The sequence below is a fragment of the Rattus norvegicus genome, chromosome 4 (assembly GCF_036323735.1).
Source record: "Rattus norvegicus strain BN/NHsdMcwi chromosome 4, GRCr8, whole genome shotgun sequence".
NCBI lineage: Eukaryota > Metazoa > Chordata > Mammalia > Rodentia > Muridae > Rattus > Rattus norvegicus.
This window is the reverse complement of record NC_086022.1, coordinates 167,559,608-167,582,444: the sequence shown is the minus strand read 5'-3', so window position 1 is coordinate 167,582,444 and position 22,837 is coordinate 167,559,608. Positions and strand designations below refer to the sequence as shown.

General features: G+C 37.3%; 1 protein-coding gene across 1 annotated transcript; it reads left to right on the top strand.

The window, feature by feature from the left end:
• Positions 1-19,030: 19,030 nt before the first annotated feature.
• Prp15 (proline-rich protein 15) lies at positions 19,031-22,578 on the top strand. Its single transcript, NM_012632.2, has 3 exons — positions 19,031-19,121; positions 20,740-21,194; positions 22,064-22,578. The coding sequence occupies exons 1-2, from the start codon at positions 19,064-19,066 to the stop codon at positions 21,174-21,176; spliced, it is 495 nt and encodes a 164-aa protein (NP_036764.1). The 5' UTR covers positions 19,031-19,063; the 3' UTR covers positions 21,177-21,194; positions 22,064-22,578.
• Positions 22,579-22,837: the final 259 nt, after the last annotated feature.

The window sequence follows — 22,837 nt, the reverse complement described above, 5'->3', positions numbered from 1 at the left end:
TCTCTTTGTTTTGTTGCCAAGACGATTAGTTTCTTGCTTCTTCTAGGGTATAGCTTGCCTCCTTATGTTGGGCTTTACCATTTATTATCCTTTGTAGTGCTGGATTTGTAGAAAGATATTGTGTAAATTTGGTTTTGTCATGGAATATCTTGGTTTCTCCATCAATGTTAATTGAGAGTTTTGCTGGATACAGTAACCTTGGCTGGCATTTGTGTTCTCTTAGGGTCTGTATGACATCAGTCCAGGATCTTCTGGCCTTCATAGTTTCTGGCGAGAAGTCTGGTGTGATTCTGATAGGTCTCCCTTTATATGTTACTTGACCTTTTTCCCTTACTGCTTTTAATATTCTTTCTTTATTTTGTGCGTTTGGTGTTTTGACAATTATGTGACGGGAGATGTTTCTTTTCTGGTCCAATCTATTTGGAGTTCTGTAGGCTTCTTGTATGCCTATAGGTATCTCTTTTTTTAGGTTAGGGAAGTTTTCTTCTATGATTTTGTTGAAGATATTTACTGGTCCTTTGAGCTGGGAGTCTTCACTCTCTTCTATACCTATTATCCTTAGGTTTGATCTTCTCATTGAGTCCTGGATTTCCTGTATGTTTTGGACCAGTAGCTTTTTCCGCTTTACATTATCTTTGACAGTTGAGTCAATGATTTCTATGGAATCTTCTGCTCCTGAGATTCTCTCTTCCATCTCTTGTATTCTGTTGGTGAAGCTTGTATCTACAGCTCCTTGTCTCTTCTTTTGGTTTTCTATATCCAGGGTTGTTTCCATGTGTTCTTTCTTGATTGCTTCTATTTCCATTTTTAATTCCTTCAACTGTTTGATTGTGTTTTCCTGGAATTCTTTCAGGGATTTTTGCCATTCCTCTCTGTAGGCTTCTACTTGTTTATTAATGATTTCCTGTTTTTCCCTAAGTGTGTTCATGTCTTTCTTGAAGTCCTCCAGCATCATGATCAAATATGATTTTGAAACTAGATCTTGCTTTTCTGGTGTGTTTGGATATTCCATGTTTGTTTTGGTGGGAGAATTGGGCTCCGATGATGGCATGCAGTCTTGGTTTCTGTTGCTTGGGTTTCTGCGCTTGCCTCTCGCCATCAGATTATCTCTAGTGTTACTTTGTTCTGCTATTTCTGACAGTGGCTAGACTGACCTATAAGCCTGTGTGTCAGGAGTGCTGTAGACCTGTTTTCCTCTCTTTCAGTCAGTTATGGGGACAGAGTGTTCTGCTTTCGGGCGTGTAGTTTTTCCTCTCTACAGGTCTTCAGCTGTTCCTGTGGGCCTGTGTCTTGAGTTCACCAGGCAGCTTTCTTGCAGCAGAAAATTTGGTCTTACCTGTGGTCCCGAGGCTCAGGTTCGCTCGTGGGGTGCTGCCCAGGGGCTCTCTGCAGAGGCAGCAACCAGGAAGACCTGTGCCGCCCCTTCCGGGAGCTTCAGTGCACCAGGGTTCCAGATGGTCTTTGGCTTTTTCCTCTGGCGTCCGAGATGTGTGTGCAGGGAGCAGTCTCTTCTGGTTTCCCAGGCTTGTCTGCCTCTCTGAAGGTTTAGCTCTCCCTCCCACGGGATTTGGGTGCAGAGAACTGTTTATCCGGTCTGTTTCTTTCAGGTTCCGGCGGTCTAAAACCAACCTTTTTTAAAGTGTGGACTAAGGTGTCTCCAACACTTCATATAATTACCTTTGAAAGAATTTAATTATCCATAGGTAATTATCTGTCTCAATTTCTTTGACTTGTTTGCTTTTGTATTGTTTGTAAATGCATATTGGCTTTGGAAGGAGATAGGTTACAATGTGTTAACTCTCTCAAGACATATGGAAATCTGAGGAGCTCTTTATATTTTTTATGTTTGGATGTAGGATATATGTACAAGTTCCTCAAATATCCTCGATTATTACCATAACCATCAGTAATACTAAGGAAGCAGTATGACAGTGGTTCTCATGCTACATAATGCTGTGATACTTCAGTATATTTCCTTATGTTGGTGTGCCAGCAATCATAAAATAATTTTTGTTTCTACTTCATCATTGTAATTTTGCTACTGTTATGTATAGTAACATAAATATCTGTGGCTTTTAAGATTTTGGGGGAAGTATATAAAAGAGTTATTCAACCCAGAAATGGGTGGCAGCCTACAGGTTGAGCCCAGCTGTTATATAGGCACTGTACCAGGTAAACTTCAACCACATGCTTAACTTTCATATAAGATAGAAGAAGCAAAAGTAGGTTCATGAGTTGGTATGGAAGTAACATCATGGCAAAAAGCCATCCTTGCCCTATGTTAATTCTAGTAAATATCACCCTGCATTTGCCCTTTGGCTAACCTTCTTTCATTGTGAGATAAGTGTGAAAGAGGTTAATGCATCATTAAAAAAGGGTATTCACATCATTCAGGTGATGGAAGACTTAACAGCAAACATTATAATTTATAAAGTGCTCTGTAACTCCAGGAGTAAGACAGTGCCAAGCTACCAGGTAAACTATGCATGATTAGCCCCTAGGTATCCACTTATCTCAGAATATAGAAGATCAGCAGATTTGGAGATTTTATGGCCAACAGAAAGTGTGAATTTGGAAAGCCCCTTTTCCATAGCTTCCAGTGAAAAATTTTCTGTGAGCATATCCTTCAGTGCTTTTTTTCCGTGGCCCAATAGGTTTTCTATGTATGTTGCTAAATTTATTGTTTTAACATATTTGAGATTTTGTAAAATAAATATTGGTTTTATGACATTTATATGTGTTCTTTCCTTATAGAAACACCAGTCTGGCCTATCTGTATCCCCTTCACTCATGCTAATATCAGCACATAGCACTCAGATGATCTTGGCCACTGAAAATGAAGATTCTGCTTCCTGAAGCTAAGGGAGTGGAGTTAGTTCAGTTTGCAGTAAAAATGTCTGAATTCTAATTAAAGGCCATGAGACCAAAGAAACACTCAGTATTTTGCTTGCAAATCTCAAAAATTCTGGGTATGTACTAGCTGGGGACTCCTGAAATTCTATTCTATTCTCTATTCTCAGAGCCAGCATCCAGTAAATAAATATTAGTACTACAGGTTGCATGTGATCTTATCCTTACTATCAATGCTCTCTCTACTCACTGAGACATTTCAGAAGAGAAAATGAAGATATTCCTGGGAACTGCATTGGACTTGGAGTGTTTCAATGACTACATCCATAAAAAAGAGTCAGACAGAAAACACACTGAATTTATCTATTTAACCTCTTGAGAGAGCCTATACCACAAAGAGAAAATCATGTCCATAAAAATTCTTTGGTGAGGTCTCTGTTTAAAAACATAATATTGAATAGAGTGTGAATAATTTTATATGGTTTCTATTTAGTTAGTTTCTCTGAAAAGGGAAAGAGTTAATAATAGATCTGACAAACATATTCAAGAGCAAAATGGGCTATTGGCACTTGGAGGTTTTGTGATTGTGGAGAATGCTGACTCTAAGTGATAGCTACATACAGAAAAATATAGAATGTAACCATGTTACTGTAATGTACCACATTCTCTGAGGTCCTACATTAGTCCATACCAACCTAGGCAATAGGAAACATGTGCTGCCTTGTGTGTTCACTGTCATCAAGCAATACCTTGAAGAAACACATAAGGTAAATTATAGTGTCTTTTTACAAATGAACTCTATCCTCACACTATTCCCAAATTTTTGCCCATGTTAAAAGACAGGTAGGGTAAAAACTCCCTTATCTGGAATAACGATTTGGGGGCTTTAACAGAACCAATTAGGTAGGAATCAAACCAAAATGCCTACTATGGCTCAGTTTCTATGAATCACAGTCTTCTTGTCTCCACTAAGGCAATGGAGAGAAAACCAAGCCTGGTTGCCAGGGTCTTACATCCTGGAAATAAAGACTGGGAAGGCAAAAGAATTGAGCAGTTCTCATGTTCCTGATGAGGCCAAGCCCACCTGAGTGACCAGAGATAGTTCTGTGAAGTTGATTTACCAGACTTATCTATCATCACTGACACTTGAGCTATGCTTGGACAAATGTGTGTGAACACACACAAAAATACACACACACACACACACACACACACACACACACACACACGCACGCACACACACAAATGCTTTGACTCCTAAGGAAGACATTATAATTTTACAGGTTTTAACCATCTGGGGCTTTTGATAATTTGGTTGAACACCCATAGACAGTAGAATGCCTAAACACTGTTTTATTGATTCTACATACATGCTCTTGTTCTCATATTCAACTCTGTTTTTATGAGCCCTGAGTTGCTGAACTGCATTTGCCAGACCAAAAAGCTTTCTTTCTGGAAACATTTCCAGTAAAGCCTAATATTTTTTACACTTGAGAAGTAGATGGGATTTGCATATGTATGATGCTAGGGAGTCTTTGTATAATAAGTAAGAATTCTTTCCAATTTCTGGTGCAGATGCCTACATCAAACATAGTGAGTCAACATCATCTGTATCTATTCAGGTTGTGATTGTCTTGTGAAAATAATTTTGTACCAATGTTTTTCCTCATTATTTTAACACTAGAAGTAGAATGATCTTATTAGTGCAAAGTTATGGTCTACTGTAATTACTCTAAACCCTCATTAAAAAAACCATCTTGGGACTCCAGATTGGGGTTCTATTTATTTTCTAGCTACATAACAAAGCGTAGTTTATCCTCTATCATGTAATTACCAGGAAAAAACCATAAAGAGGAAGACCATTGTGACAATATAGAAACTACTTTTTGAGGCAAGTTTATGAGCAATTTTTTTTAAAGTCTGAGGTTTTAAAATGTTTAACATTTAGCATAATATATAGTGGCTCACTGACATTCTTAAAAAGCAGGTGAAAGATAAAATCTGCTTGAAGAAAAGCATATGCCCATGCACTTGAGCTTTGTTGCAAGGTTGCATATCACAAGTTAGACAAGCATCATTTATTGAATTTCCTTTCTTTTTTCCACTGTGTGGTTTTGGAGTTTTCATAAACAATCAAGTGCCCGTAGGTGTGTGTGGTCTAAGTAACTAAGAAAACAATCTACGAATATGGAAAGGCTGGTCTGAGATACCTGGTATATATGTAGCTGAGGACATCTTGTCTTGTCTGGCTACAGTGTAAGATGATGACCCTAGTCCTGTAGAGAATTAATACTCCTGAGAAGGGGATGCCATGGGAATTGGGGGTGGGTGGTACACGCTATCAGAGAGAAAGGGAAGGGGCAGAGTGGGCAGCCTTGTCTAGTCCCTGAATTTAGTAGTATTGCTTCAAGATTTCTCCATTCTGTTAGATGTTGGCTACTGGTTTACTGTAAATTGCTTTTACTATATTTAGGTATGAGCCTTGAATGACTGATCTTTGCAAGACTTTTATCATATGGAGATGCTGAATATTGTCAAAAGCTTTTTCAGGATTCAATAAGATGATCATGTGGGTTTTTATGAGTTTGTTTATGTATTAGATTATGTTGATGGATTTCCACATATTGAACCATTTCTGCATATCTGGGCTGAAGCCAACTTGATCATGGGGAATGATTGTTTTGGTGTATTTTTTGATTCAATTTGTTAAAATTATATTGGCTATTTTTTCAATGATATTCATAAAAATATTGGTCTATTTCTTTTTAAGGTTTTTTTTGTGGTTTATGTACAAGCATAATTGGGACTTCAAAGAACAAAGTAGGTGGTGTTCCTTCTCTTTCTATTTTCTGGAATTGTTTGAAGAGTATTGGGAATAGATCTTCTTTGAAGGTCTGATAGAATTCTGCAGTAAACCCATCTGGTTTCTGGGCTTTTTTTTTTTTTTTTGGTTACAAACTTGTAATGAATGCTTCTATTCCTTTAGGTGTTATGGGACAGTTCGCATGGTCTATCTGATCCTGATTTAATTTTGTGTCTTGTATCTGTCTAAAAAATTATCCATTTCCTCCAGATATTTGAATTTTGTTGAGTATAGGCAGTTGTAGAAACATGTGATGAGTTTTGGAATTTCCTCAGTTTTGTTGCTATGTTTACATTTTCACTTCTGATTTTGTTAATTACAGAGGTGTCTCTGTGCCCTATAGATACCTTGCTAAGTGTTTATCTATCTTGTTGATTTTCTGAAAGAACCAGCTCCTGGTTTTGCTGAGTGTTTCTATAGCTTTTTTTGTTTGTTTGTTTGTTTCTACGTGGTTGATTTCGGCTCTCAGTTTGATTATTTCAGCCATCTACTTTTCTTGGGTGTATTTGTTTCCTGTTGTTCTACAGCTTTCAGGTGTGCTCTCAAGCTGTTAGTGTTTGCTTTCTCCACTTTCTTTTTTGAGGCATTCAGAGGTATGAATTTTCCTCTTAACCCTCCTTTCATTGTATCCCATAAATTTAGGAATGTGCTTTCATTTTTAATAAATTTTAAAATGTCTTTAATTTCCTTTTTTATTGCATCCTTGAAAAAGTTATCACAAAGTAGAATCTTGTTCAGCTTCCATGTGTATATGTTTTCAGTTTTTTAGTTTTATTTAAATCAGCCCTAATCCATGGGGATCTGGTAGGATGCCTGTAATTATTTTAATCTTCTTGTAGGATAGTCTTGTGACCAATAATGTGGTCAGTTCTGGAGAGGGTACCATGATATCCTGAGAAGAAGGTATATTCTTTTGTTTTAGGATGAAATGTTCTGTAGATATTTGTTATACCCATTTGGTTCATACCTTTTGTTAGTTTCATTGTGCCTATGTTTAATTTCTGTTTCCTACCCAGAGCAATTAGACAATAAAAAGAGTTCAAAAAGTATGACTTGGAAAGGAAGAAGTCAAAATATGACTATTTACAGATGATATCATATTATATTCAAGTGACACCAAAAATTCTACCAGAGAACCCATAAATCTGTTAAACAACTTCAGGAAAGTGGCTGAATCTACTATTAACTCAAGCGAATCAGTATATTTCCTGTATTTAATGCATAAATAGTCTGAGAAAGAAATAAGGGTAACACCACCCTTCACAATAGTCAGAAGTAATATAAAATATTATGCTTTTTATTTAGAGTCAGTGTCACTATAACCGAGCAAGTGAAATGTCTGTATGACAAGAATTCCAAGTGTCTGAAGAAAGAAAGTGAAGATGATCTCAAAAGATGGAAAGATCACTCATACTCACAGACTGGAAGGATTAAATTACTAAAAATGGTCCTCTTACCAAATCAATCTGAAGATTCAATGCAACTCTCATCAAAATTACAACTCAATTCTTCATAGAGTTAGAAAGAGCATTTTGCAAATTGATTTGGAATAACAAAGAACCCAAGATAACAAAAAGTATGTTCAACCATAAAAGAAAATCTGGGGGAATCAACATCCCTGACTTCAAGCAGCTTAACAGAGCAATCATGAGAAAAACTGTATGGTATTCTTATGGAGGAAGCCAGATAGGTCAAGAGAATAGAATCGAAGATCCAGAAATGAACCCAAAGATCTATGGTCACGAGATCTTTGACAAAGGAGCTAAAGCATTCCAATAAAAAAAGACAGTATTTTCAACAAATACTGCTGGTTGCACAAGAGGTCAGCTTTTAGACGAATGAAAATTTACCCATGCTTATCTCCATGTACGAAGCTCAAGTCCAACTGGATCAAAGACATTCACATAAAACCAAGTACACTAAAACTAATAAAAATGAATATGGAGAAGAGCCTCCAATTCATAGGCACAGGGGAAATTTTCCCAAACAGAATACCAATGGCTTATGCTCTAAGATTAAGAATCAACAAATGGAATATCAGAAAACTACAAAACTTCTATAATGCAAAGGATACTGTCAATAGGACAAAATGGCTACCAATGGATTGCAAAAAGATCTTTACCAATACTACATCTCATAGAAATCTTAGTCATCATGGAAATGCAAATTGAAACAATTCTGGAATTCCATCTCACACCAGTCAGAATGGCTAAGATAAAAAATTCAGGTGACAGCAGATGCTGGTGAGGATGTGGAGAAAGAGGAACACTCCTCCATTGTTAATGGGATTGCATTCTGGTACAACCACTCTGGAAATCTGGAGGTTCTTCAGAAAATTGCACATAGTAATACCTGATGTATACCACTGGTAATACCCAGGTATACCACTGCTAGACATACACACAAAAGATGCCCCAACATATAATATCACATCCTCCACTGTGCCCATGGCAGCCTTCTGTAATGGCCTGAAGCTGGAAAGAACACATGTCCTTCAACAAAGAAATGAATAAAAAATATGTGGTGCATTTACACAATGGAGTACTACTCAGATATTAAAAATAATGACTACATGAAATTCTTAGGCAAATGGGTGAAACTAGAAAATATCATAACTAAGTGAGTTAATCCAATCATAAAAAAATATACATGGTATTCACTCACAAAAAGTGGACATTAGTCTAATATCTTGGAATATCTAAGAAAAAAATTCAAAGATCATATAAAGCTCAAAAATAAATCGGACAATGTGGATTCCTGAATCCTTCTTAGAAGGGCAAACAAAATATTCACTGGAGGAAATACAGGGGCAAATAGTGGATCAAAGCCTGAAGAGTAGATCATCCAGAGACTGCCCAATCTGGGGATCCATCCCATATGCAGTCACCAAAACTGGTCAGTATTGCTGATGCCAAGAAGTGATTGCTGACAGGAGCCTGATATGGATGTTTCCTGAGAGGCTCTGCCAGAACATTGCTGATACAGGTGAGGATGCTTGCAACTAAATATTGTACAGTGCATGGGGATTCCAATGGAGAAGTTAGAGAAAGGAGTGAAGGAGCTGAAGCTGTTTGCAACCACATAGGAAGAACAACAACATCAACCAACCAGACTCCCAATTTTCCCAGGGTCTAAACCACCAACCATTGAGTACACATGAAGGAACCCATGACTCCAGCCACATATGTAGCAGAGGATGGCATTTTCCAGAACCAATAGGAGGAAAAGTCCTTGATCCTGTGAAGACTCATTTCTCCAATGTAGGTGAATGACAGGGCATTACAGTGGGAGTGGGTGGGTGAAAGTGGGAGCATCCTCTTAGGAGTAGGTTGAGCGGTTAAGGTGTATGGGAGTGGAAGAAAAGGGATGCCATTTGAAATGGAAATACATAAAATATCCAAAACAAAATAAAAATAACCAAAGGGGAGGAGAACTGGTAGGGTGAGCAACAGTTGTGCTACAAATAAGTAAAAAAAATTAATTTTAGAATGTATGCCCATGCTTAGGAAGTGCTAATTCTGAAAAGGAAGGTATTATATACACTACACTCAGAATGCTTACTTTAAAGGTATTTCTATTGTTAGGAGCAATGCCCTTGAAACCCTCTGTTATTGAAGTTAATATTATGGTTAGAGCTAAGTATTAATGGGTTCATGGAAAATCCCCAGACAGCTGCAGAAGACTAATACAGATCTGGTGTACAGGATCAATAATGATATGATAAAGCCATGACCTTGCTGAGAAATACATCTGACATCAAGATGCCCAATGTGATGAACTGTAATGTTTCTGAAAAACCAACATTCTGCTGACTGATACATATGACAAACCTGTAACCTTTCTGAAAAACCAACATCCTGTTGACATCAGGTGACCACAAGAATACTGTGTCCTTGGCCTGTGTAAATGTTTCATACTTCTCCCCTCTGTCTGTTATGCCTGTTATGGTATAAATTCAGCCTTGGGAAAGAATTAAATTTTCGCCTTGAACAGATTCTTGTCTTGGCATTCTTCTTTGTGTCTCTTGTCCCCAATTCTCTTCCAGATCCCCCTGCACCCTCATTGACATATGGTTATAAACATGAGGAATACTCTGAGCCACATTTGGAATTAATATGGAGTGATAATACAATCAGCATTCATGTTTGTTTTTTTGAAGTATGGAAAGTTTCAAAAACCATTTTTCTTATTTTCTGATTAAGATTAGATCATTTCTCATTTGTCTTCACTCCCTATAAATTCTCTTTTCTCAAGTTCAAATTTGTGACGTTTTTCATTATTACATAGACATGTTTATATGTGTATGCATATAAAACAGCTGTTTGCTATATTTTATCATCCAGTTTGCTGTCCTTTGAGAGGTTATTAATTGGTTAGATATGGTTATAGATATTCCCTTTAAAATTTAATTGCTTGCTTTATATTATAAACATCTTTTTGTTTTGTAATTTAAAAATTACTTTTTAAAATTGTATAATAAGGGGGACAAAACTCTGTCAGTTTTACAAATGTTTTAATAGCACATATAATTTAATACAAAATATTTGTCTTACACTGGTACAAAATAGTTTTATATTTTCAAATGATTCAAATAAAGGGAAAACAAAAAATGAAAAAAAAATGCAATCCAGCTTCCATTAATGATAAAACAGATTCCTAAGTTTTGACAAAGAATTTAAAGGATCCTGCTTCTAATCAACATCCTACTTGAGGTTTTGACCTTCTGGATTTCTGCAGGAACAAAAAGAATATGGAGGAAAATGCAACCCATGAAAGCCCCTCAGAGCATTTATTGGTAATGTTATCCAAATTCCCCTATAGTGCAAGATTGTAATTTGTGCCATGTTATACTTCAATAACTGCCTGCTATACATTCTGCTTGACCATTTCTAGAATGTGCATGCACTTACTTCTTTATGTAATGTCCACAACTGCATCCCTTAGGATCAATGTTTCACTATCTCTTTTTCTGTAATATTTCTCTCCCCAGATTACAGCAGGCTCCAAATGGGTATTACAAAATGCTTGCCTTCAAACAGGAGCTTCATCCATCTTTCATAGACCTGTCAGAGTGATTCATTCAAGACAGAAGGTTAATTATTCTTGCCAAAAATCCACTAAAGTTTCCTGTAAAGGGAATTTTGGTTTCTTGAAAAAACACAGAAATATTATAAAAATGTTTTCCTTTTAATCCCATGTTTGTGACATGAGGCTGCTCCATAATTGTTGATAGCAGATTACTATGATTTACCTCATGCTCAAGCAGAGGTATGAGTATGGCAACTGCAGGTGGCTTCTGCAAGTGTTTGTGACCTTTGGAATTCTGGGGTATCTTCAGAGGATTTGTAAATGCTAGAGCACCAATATCATCCAGGTGCAGAGAGGGTTGGTGGTTGGATGTTTATGGTAGATATAGGCCAAGCAGTTATTGTCAAATAGACTAGAATAATAAATTAGATATAAATTACTTATAAATACCTAGTTTAATATTATATTATATTATATTTCATTGTATTAACAAGTACTTTGCAATTAATTATCAAGTAAATAATTGATGACACTAGTAAGTATGTAGATCCTGGAACTGTAGCAACTGATACCATTGACAACGTTTATGAAGCTTTGTTCAGAGGCTCAGTGAATCATGGAAGAAATGAAAGATATAGGAGCAAAAACATTATGATCGACGTCACCATTCCCATCAAATTCATACAAAGGTGGTTATTAAGAAGAAAGGACCCAAGATAAACACCTTCCAAAAGTTTTCGATATTACTAGCCTCTCGAAAGCATGTGTTTGTGTGTGTGTGTGTGTGTGTGTGTGTGTTTGTACACATTAAATATACATATTTATGTATAAGGATTACAGAGAGGGATTATATATATATATAGTATGAAAATTTAACTATCACATACTTATATAAGTAATATATGAAGTATACACTAGTAGTTTCACTCCTTATATATAAATATATATTAAAATATATAATGGTCCTAGGTATACATTAAGATTTATGGAACAATTCTAAAATGGAAAAACAAATTTTATACAAAAATATGAAGTAAAATTTAATTATTAAGAAGTTCAAGTTTATTATCCAAGTAAGTCTTCAAATGCTTAACTATAGCATGGTATTACGGTGAACTCTACTCCAAGGCCAAAATGACTTGTTGTAATTCACTGATTGGAAGCCCGTGTTTGTTGACACTATTGCTATTCATTTTGCTGGTAAAAGTCACTTGAGTGATAAAGGCAAAGCAGAATCTGGCAAATGTAACAGACTATTTACTGAGACACAGAGTTAGACTCTCTTTCAGAGTGAGAGAAATATATGGCTGTTGAGTGACCAAGACATTCAGTGGATTATTCATTGCCATATTTATCTCTGAACAGAAACTAAGGCATAGGTCATCCACTCCAGGCATAGACCATGGAAGTAGGCCATAAGCAATCTGCTCCAGCAGCAGACCTCCAAGTATAGGAACATGAAAATAACCCCACCCCACCAACCCCACCGGAGGAACAGTCTGAAGAGAGCCACAGATTTGGAAGATATCTTGTCTCAGGATAGGTCATTTGTTCTGGGAAGCCCATTCATTCATGACTCAGGATTCCAGTCCATATAGTGCATTTCTGCACCCACTAGTGAGATTTTCAATTACCAATTTTGATAATATTAAACAAATTAATATCAGGAATTTGGCTCCTCTCAATCATATTAGTGATTATACTATCCTTCTGGAGAATTCCCTATGGTTCCAGACAAAGAGACCTGCTTCCCTCTGTCTGGGGTCATCACCAATTTGATGTGTTGGTGACCCCAGCAAACTGTTTGCTATTGCAGAAGGAATGGTCTTTATTCTGGCATAATATATGGAACTGGGATCTCATTTCAGAGATTACCAAAGCATAACAGTATGAAATGTATATGTTAATATGATAACAAAAAATGTTTAGAAGGATGTAAGCTACATAATGATCTGTTTCATGCTGAAAGGATTGTTGGGGACACAGTAGACAGCAATTGTGTTATAAAGCTGGAGAGAAGCCTCAGATTCCCAAATGAGAAATAAGAAGAAATCAGTAAGTATTGTACAAATGATTATACTGCAAAACACATTGAAAATAATCAGGTGGATTTGCTAGTGACAGTATTTAGAAAAATATGAGTATCCTGAAATAATATGTAAAAATTTAAAAATCTGTATAACAAAGATCGTTAATAGAAATATAACTGAAGGTTATGGTGGAACATAATTTGGCTTGTTAATTCTGGAGGTCATGGAAAATATTTCAAGACCCATAAAACAGGTAGTTCCTCTGTTTCAAGGCTCAGCTCTCACTACAGTGATTAAAGAAAATGGACAGTTCTGTGAAGTTTTCTGACAAAGCTAAAAGTCATCATACAACACAACAAAAACATCTTTCGGGCATAGAAACAAACAATTTCATAACCTGTGGTGGACACACCCACATGTCCATTGCACCCATCATACAAGGGCAGGGAAATGGAAGCTGATTAAACATCCATCAAATTCTGAATGAGTAATAAAAGTTTGGTGCATACGTGCAATTGAAGTCTATTTAGAACTAAAGAAAATTGACATTAGCAATAGAGAAATACAACTGATAAAAGTTAAACTGAGGGAAATAAACAAGCCCAGGGAGTCAGATGTCAGAATGCTCTCCTAAGGAGTTCATGGCTTCAAAATGGGTGTTTTGTTTAAGTTAGAAGCTTAAAGGGTATGTATTAAAGAAGGACATTATAGTCGACTAAATAAGAGAATTTATGTAAAATGAAAATATGGAGCAAATGTAATAATTTCTATTTATTTGTTGAGATGCTCCTGAATCTATGGATCTATTTTGATGATTTTCATGACTCTCCCTTGCGGTCATTATCTTCAGATCCTTAACATGTCCCTTTTCAAATATCATGGAATCACATTATTATGATTTTATATTCCTCTCATTTCAATAAGTATTGTTTGTATTTTAGCAGATGTAAGGCCATCTACTAGAGACCATGCAAGTTAGGAGTAGCCACACTACCCAAGAAAACTAATCTCCATACACACACAAGCAGTCATCAAGGATTCAGCATTGTCAAAGTTTTCCCACACATTTTGATTACGTCAAACTTGGGCGAGTCTTCTACAGGTAACCACAGATGCTATGGGTTTGGGAGAATACTGAGGGATTTTAGATAAGGGGAAGGAATTATTGCTTTTTGTACAGCAAAGAAAGTACACCTGCCTCCCTTAAAGAGTACTGAACAAATTGTGATGTAATATCTATAATGACACTCGCAGTGTAACCAAAGATAGCATAAAGATCTCATCCTAAGGAAGGGACTTTTAGGGAGGAGAGATAATTAACAGAGATGGGAGGAAATTAGGAGAGACTATTAAGTGAGCATGATCAGAGTAATTATATACATGAATCGAGATTTCAAAAATCATATAATGAGTTGAAGTACATTTTTAAAAAGCAACTATTAACCAGTCCTATCCAAATGAGTGTGTCTTGACAAGAAAAAGGTATTTGATGAAACTACCACAAGCATGCATCAAGCAAAACCCATGTGATCAAAGAAAAAGACATAAAAAGAAAAGTCTCAGGATTTGGGTTTATACAGATTCAGAATCATGGATTTGCAGATGAATGCTTGTATGCAAATAAATTCCATTTATGCTGCACAGTTTTTGGCTGCTATTCCTCGGAATCCATATTGTACTAATGCTGAAGAGTATACATTTAGGATGTACTCTTAGAAACTTAAAATATAACTTCAAATTCAAAACATATATATATATATTTGTCATGAATTCATTATATATATTATATATTTAGTGAATATAATATATATTTATGTGTGTGTGTTCACTAAAGAGAAAGGGAGAGGGTCAGGTGTTCATTAAGGTCACCTCACATGGTTTAAAATAATTTATATGGGATAAATGTTATTTTTCTATTCAAGCCATAAAGCATACACTCAGTTCTTAAATATTTTCTGCTTCAGATCTCTGTGACATGGTCACACACGATATTTTTCTTTAATGGTACACTAGTTGATTTCACATATGGTTGATGGTGAGAAGGTCAGAGAAATGTCCTGAGATGAGTGATATTTGGAAGATTAACCTGCTGTGTTCCCAGATTCAATAAGTCAAGGATAAGGCTGACTTGTAGCAAAAATATCATCACTCAGAGGTAGCCAGCCCATTGAATGACTCTCAACTAGGCTTATTTGCTGTGCCAAACTGAAGAGGACAACAAATCTTCAGGCTCCCTTGCTATGAAGTGTTCATAGAAGTTACAGACTGGTCAAGAGTAAGAAGCTTCTGTTCTTAATTATTCCAATAAAACAGGAAAATCAGTTTGCTTTTAGCAAAACCAAGAAAGGTCATTCAACTGTAAATGAAGTTGCCCAAGAGTACAATTGTAATTATCCCAGAAACATAACCATGATTCTGGACATCCAGTAACCATTGCTTACTGTGTAGCACACATAAGCCATCGAGGAAGGAGAATTTCTACATTTTTCTCTACACGCAGGGGGAAATGATCAGACTGACAGTCACATATATAGCATAGATTCCAGTGACTCACAAACAACAACGTTCACAGTATATGTTAAGAGGCTTTCTCCATATTCCCTCCAATGAGGCAGGACCAAATTATCCTATGCTGTGTCATAAACAAAAAGGACACAAAAATAAACTCTACAGAGATGTTCAATTGAGAGATGGTTAAAACCTAATAATTCCAAAAAAGGAATGAGAAAGAAATGTTGAGACATGACAATGAAGGCAGGATATTTTAAGTAAAATATGTCAGGCAAACAAGAAAATCTTTTGGAGATAGAGCATCTGGTTACCAATTTTGAAATGAAAATTGAGATATAAATAATGAAAATTAAAACAAATGCTTGACCAATATGTTAAGCATATTTTGTATATGCTTAATCTGAACAATAAAGTAAAAGAGTTCTCTTCAAGTGCGTGAAGATGACCCAAGAATAATACGGAAAACGAACACAGAGGACTGAGTCCTAATAAAAAGAAAAAGAAAAAAATATACAGAAAAAGAAGTTTGACATGAGCAAGTAAAAGATCTGTACAATAAGAACTTCAAGACTCTGAAGAAAGAAATTGCAGAAGACCTCAGAAGATGGAAAGATCTTCCATGCTCATGGATTGGCAGGATTAATATAGTAAAAATGGCCATTTTACCAAAAGCGATCTACAGATTCAATACAATCCCAATCAAAAGAACAATCCAATTCTTCAAAGAGGTAGACAGAACAATTTGCAAATTCATCTGGAATACCAAAAAACCCAGGACAGCTAAAACTATTCTCAACAATAAAAGGACTTCAGCAGGAATCACTATCCCTGAACTCAAGCAGCATTACAGAGCAATAGTGATAAAAACTGCATGGTATTGGTACAGAGACAGACAGATAGACCAATGGAACAGAATTGAAGACCCAGAAATGAACCCACACACCTATGGGCACTTGATTTTTGACAAAGGAGCCAAAAACATCCAATGGAAAAAAGATAGCATTTTCAGCAAATGGTGCTGGTTCAACTGGAGGTCAACATGTAGAAGAATGCAGATCGATCCATGCTTATCACCCTGTACAAAGCTTAAGTCCAAGTGGATGAAGGACCTCCACATCAAACCTGACACACTCAAACTAATAGAAGAAAAACTAGGGCAGCATCTTGAACACATGGGCACTGGAAAAAATTTCCTGAACAAAACACCAATGGCTTATGCTCTAAGATCAAGAATCGACAAATGGGATCTCACAAAACTGCAAAGCTTCTGTAAGGCAAAGGACACTGTGGTTAGGACAAAATGGCAACCAACAGATTGGGAAAAGATCTTTACCAATCCTACAACAGATAGAGGGCTCATATCCAAAATATACAAAGAACTCAAGAAGTTAGACTGCAGGGAGACAGATGACCCTATTAAAAAATGGGGTTCAGAACTAAACAAAGAATTCACAGCTGAGGAATACTGTATGGCTGAGAAACACCTAAAGAAATGTTCAACATCTTTAGTCGTAAGGGAAATGCAAATCAAAACAACCCTGAGATTTCACATCACACCAGTGAGAATGGCTAAGATCAAAAACTCAGGTGACAACAAATGCTGGCGAGGATGTGGAGAAAGAGGAACCTTCCTCCATTGTTGGTGGGATTGCAGACTGGTACAACCATTCCGGAAATCAGTCTGGAGGTTCCTCAGAAAATTGGACATTGAACTACCTGAGGATCCAGCTACACCTCTCTTGGGCATATACCCAAAAGATGCCCCAACATATAAAAAAGACACGTGCTCCACTATGTTCATAGCAGCCTTATTTATAATAGCCAGAAGCTGGAAAGAACCCAGATGTCCTTCAACAGAGGAATGGATACAGAAAATGTGGTATATCTACACAATGGAATATTAATCAGCTATCAAAAACAATGCCTTTATGAAATTCATAGACAAATGGTTGGAATTGGAAAATATCATCCTGAGTGAGGTAACCCAATCACAGAAAAACACACATGGTATGCACTCATTGATAAGTGGCTATTAGCCCAAACGCTTGAATTACCCTAGATGCATAGAACACATGAAACTCAAGTCGGATGATCAAAATGTAAATGCTTCACTCCTTCTTTTAAAGGGGAACAAGAATACCCTTGGCAGGGAATAGAGAGGCAAAGATTAAAACAGACACAGAAGGAACACCCATTCAGAGCCTGCCCCACATGTGGCCCATACATATACAGCCACCCAATTAGACAAGATGGTTGAAGCAAAGAAGTACTGGCCCACAGGAGCCAGATGTAGATCTCTCCTGAGAGACACAGCCAGAATACAGCAAATACAGAGACGAACGCCAGCAGCAAATGACTGAACTGAGAATAGGACCCCAGTTGAAGGAATCAGAGAAAGAACTGAAAAGGCTTGAAGGGGCTCGATACCCCTTATGAATAACAATGCCAAGCAACCAGAGCTTCCAGGGACTAAACCACTACCTAAAGACTATACATGGACTGACCCTGGACTCTGACCTCATAGGTAGCAATGAATATACTAGTAAGATCACCAGTGGAAGGGGAAGCCCTTGGTCCTGCTAAGACTGAACCCCCAGTGAATGTGACTGTTGGGAGGAAGGCGGTAATGGGGGGAGGATGGGGAAGGGAATACCCATAAGGAAGGGGAGGGGGAGGGGCTAGGGGGATGTTGACCCGGAAACCGGGAAAGGGAATAACACTCAAAATGTAAATAAGAAATACTCAAGTTAATAAAAAAAAAGAAATAGTAAAAGCCAATTGTTATGTAATGTACTGTAAATAAAATGTTTTAAAAGAAAAAGTAGAAGTTTGACATGAAGTGCTTTCAGAAAATTGAATATAAACTGCGTTGAATGTCATTCTGAAGACAGCGCCTTTAACTGATATTAAAAACCGTGATAGTTGTATGTGCTTGACACATTGAGGGAAACAAGTAGATTGCTGCCATGTGCAGCACCATACTATAGCCATAAGCAACTTAAATAGGACAATTGAAAAGTTGGAACTGTCTATGGACTTTATAAATATATAATGATCCAATGAATCATCAAGGAATTAGAGATTCATAATACTGACTTGTATAAATCAAATATGGGTTTCCAGGTTATTTTTACTTGGATTTTAGTGAAATATTAGAACATATGTTTTACCAGCCAATGTTGCTACTATTGGGTTAGGTCAACAGAATAGTGGGCAGACTTTTTGAGGGTTAGCTGACTGGGTGTAATAATTCAAATTTGTATATGAATAAACTGGACACCATCAATATTAAGTAAGTACAGTACATATAGGGACACATATATGTGATAAAATTGAAGCTATTCTACTGATTAGAGACAGTGACCTGGTTCAATCTTGTTATAATTCATTGCTAACAATTTAAACACAGGTGTGCACATACTACTTCTACCCCCAACACACAGTATTATACAGAGAGTCTCATCAAATAGAATGAGATATGCCTATACTGATGATCCTATGACTTCAATATCTGGTCTATTCTCTTGAACATGATTTCTTTCAAATTCAATATAATCCTTGTTGTACCATCGAGAAAGGCAGCACTGACACCTGTTCTTTACCTCATCCTGCTGGGCAAATATCCCAGTGTGGAGTCAGGGATGCAAGATTTCCTGCTCTGTTAAGTATGAAATAGCATAGAATGGAATTCAAAGGTGCCATTCTTCTGGTGTTACTTATAAAGGCAGAGCCCTGCTTATTCCAGCACAGACTTGGGAGAAACACCAGAGCCTCCTCCAAGATGCTGGTGGTCCTGTTCACAGCGGTCTTGCTGACCCTGAGCTATGCTCAGGAAGCAGGTGATGGTATGAGAATATGTTTGTGGGCACCATGATTCTTTTTAAAAGAGACAGCACTGCAGGACAGGAGGGAGATGGGACAGAGAACAAGTTATGAGAGATAAATGAAAACACAGAGTCTTTGGCTTTGAAAAATGGATAGTCTCAGTTTTGAAGACACTATGGTAGTTAAAATAAACTATGTGTGCCAGTAACCTTGCTGTGCAGTACATTAAGGGATGATGACAGAATGAAAAACATACCAGAGCCGTTCTTAGGATGGCAAATGAAGTAATACAACTGAAACTTTTGCATAGAGAAATAGAATCCTCCCAATTTTCATTTTTCCACACCCATTTTATATTTAACGGTGTTACCATTTTTTGTTCAATCATTTACTCAGATGTTTATCCTTTTCTTGAGAAGACATCAAATTAAACATAAGAACTAATTAAAGAAGAAGATATAAAAGTTATAAATTATATAGAGATAAAAGGATCAGGATTGAGAAAGAGATGATAGATAGATAGATAGATAGATAGATAGATAGATAGATAGATAGATAGACAGATAGATAGATAGATAGACAGATAGATAATGACATATCTGTGTAACCAATGAGATTCGAGGGGCAATGGAGAGGACCAAAAGTGAAGTTTATTTTGTGAGTTAGTGGTTGACACGCAGAATAGTAGTCAGCATTGGATGCTACCAATTGCTGCTAGCTGGTCATTTCATAGACATTGGCTAAAACTTCCCTTAAAATTGACAGATCATGGCTAAAATCTCTTACCGCCTGTAGGATGCTAGTTGCTTTTCTGACCTCACTTTTGAGTCTATCCTATGCTTTATTTCCCAATGGCCAACTGTGAACACTCTTTCCCAATAATATCAAGCAAGCACCAATGAATCTTCAATCTTGTTACTTGCCTGTTAGCAAGGAGGATATTTTCTATTAATTACTTATATTGCTAATCCACAATGTCATTTCTCCTTTTAAGAACTGATGAATGTAAATTTGAAAAATTTCAGGCAAAAAATCTCCAACTTTTACACTACAGAGCATTATCTGGGGGAGCAATTAATTTGGAATAAGCCAGAGGGCAGGCCTCACTGAAAATAGGAGCAATTTAACGTTTCCATCACAAAGATGTGGTGGCTAGGAAATAAAACTCAGATACAGTGTTCTGATTTTAACTCCTCTATGGTAAGAAAAGGTCCTCAGTGTCTACACACAACGTCTTGTTGCCTGTTTTTAGTTTATTTCAGCAAGAAAAGCACAGGAAAAGCACAGTGTCTCTTTCCTCTATGACTCTATACACAAAATAGGAAAAATGTATGGAGCCCAAAGATTATAACCTGTGCTGAATTTCTTCATTTAATACTGTGTAAGGTTACATTTGGACTTGATTTTTACCATGAAACATAGTGATTTGATTTAGATTCACAAAAGTCAGTTTGGTCTCACAATGCAACGGGCAACCAAACAACCATGGATAAGATGATTTCTTTGTTTTATTTTTGTCTAAGGACAATGACTCTTATCATTGTGGCAAGCATATTTAGCATTGATGCATGCATTCCAAGACCATGTGTTATGTATAACTAAGTTCATTGATCATTTTCTTTATTCGTTTAGAACTTCAGAGCCTAGACCAGACACCAAATCAGAAACCACCTCCACCAGGATTCCCACCAAGACCACCTGCTAATGGGAGCCAGCAAGGCCCACCCCCACAAGGAGGCCCACAGCAGAAACCACCTCAGCCTGGAAAGCCCCAAGGCCCACCCCCACCAGGAGGCCCACAGCAGAAACCACCTCAGCCTGGAAAGCCCCAAGGCCCACCCCCACCAGGAGGCCCACAGCAGAAACCCCCTCAGCCTGGAAACCAACAAGGCCCACCCCCACCAGGAGGCCCACAGCAGAAACCACCTCAGTCTGGAAAGCCCCAAGGCCCACCCCCACCAGGAGGCCCACAGCAGAGACCTCCTCAGCCTGGAAACCAGCAAAGCCCACCACAAGGTCCCCAATTCGGCAGACCACAGGGATCTTTCCAGAGTTTGGGTCCTCAGTAAACCAGAATCCTCTGAAAGGTATGACTCATATTTTTCATCTTGCTGTGTTGCAGACAACTGAACTCTATTTTTTCAGGGTATAGAAAGTAACCAGCCTAATATGTAGAAATGACATTATCCTTAACCCAAAAACATATATCTGTATTAAATATTTAATGATATTTCCATGAGAGAATATATGACTTTGGAAGAATATGTCCTCCAAATTTTGTCTTCCACAGTTATTGCCATGTCGTATATGTTTCTGGCAAGAAGAGCCCTTTTCTTTTTTTTTTTTTTTTTTTTTTTTTTTTTTATTAACTTGAGTATTTCTTATATACATTTCGAGTGTTATTCCCTTTCCCGGTTTCCGGGCAAACATCCCCCTCCCCCCTCCCCTTCCTTATGGGTGTTCCCCTCCCAACCCTCCCACCATTGCCGCCCTCCCCCCATAGACTAGTTCACTGGGGGTTCAGTCCTAGCAGGACCCAGGGCTTCCCCTTCCACTGGTGCTCTTACTAGGATATTCATTGCTACCTATGGGGTCAGAGTACAGGGTCAGTCCATGTATAGTCTTTAGGTAGTGGCTTAGTTCCTGGAAGCTCTGGTTGCTTGGCATTGTTGTACTTTTGGGGTCTCGAGCCCCTTCAAGCTCTTCCAGTTCTTTCTCTGATTCCTTCAATAGGGGACCTATTCTCAGTTCAGTGGTTTGCTGCTGGCATTCGCCGAAGAGCCCTTTTCTTCCTAAGGTCCTTTACCTCATGGCTGGGACTCATGAATTCATAAGGATACACAGATCTCATCATGTTCTTCATTCTTGTGTTTGTTTTCTATCTGCATGTTCTTATTGCTTATTATTGACATGTCATGTTCTCTCTGTAACCTGTCTCCACTATGTTTTATTTCAGAAAGTGAGTAAGAAGTTCTCTCCCTCCTGTTTTTCAACTGTCACGGCAGGGTCAGAACTGGAGATTCACAACATTAATAAAATGATCAACCTGCAACTTCTGATTGCTGTCTTTTTTTTTCTGGATGGAATTTCAGGACTGAAAATAATACATGTGCTCAACCCAGTCTTATAGTTTGCTCTTGCAATTTAGTTAAGCAATTGTCCATAATCCAGTTACCTGGCACAAGTATTCTCCTGCTTTCCCTTGCCTGGTCTCTAAAACATAATGGGTTGTAAAATTTATTTACATTTTAAAATAACACGCTGATAATTTGGTATATTATAGCATTGTAGTATACTTGAGCTGAACCCAGATCAAAGTATAGACCTTAGCATATCCTTCAGAATATTTAAAAAGTTTAGACAGATTTGTTTGAAGGGACACAAGCCAGCTTGATCTTTGTGAGTGTGGCTTGCCCTTCTTCCACATAATTCTACCATGCTAAAAGTTGTTATATTACATTCCTAAAGCTTCCCCTGCCAAAGCCATATTTTGTCACTTCCTTCTGTGGCTACCAACGTCTACCTATCAATTTATTGAAGTCCAGAAGAAAAAGCTCCTTCAGTTCTCCTATCATGCACAAACATGTCACTGTATCCTAACTCATTCTACCATAGACCTTGTGAATTCTCCTCTTAAAAATATCACTTTCATGGTCATTTACTGCTCCTTTTCTGCCTGAATCAAAAGCATCATTTTAATCCTCTCTTAATAGTTTATTAAAAGATAATC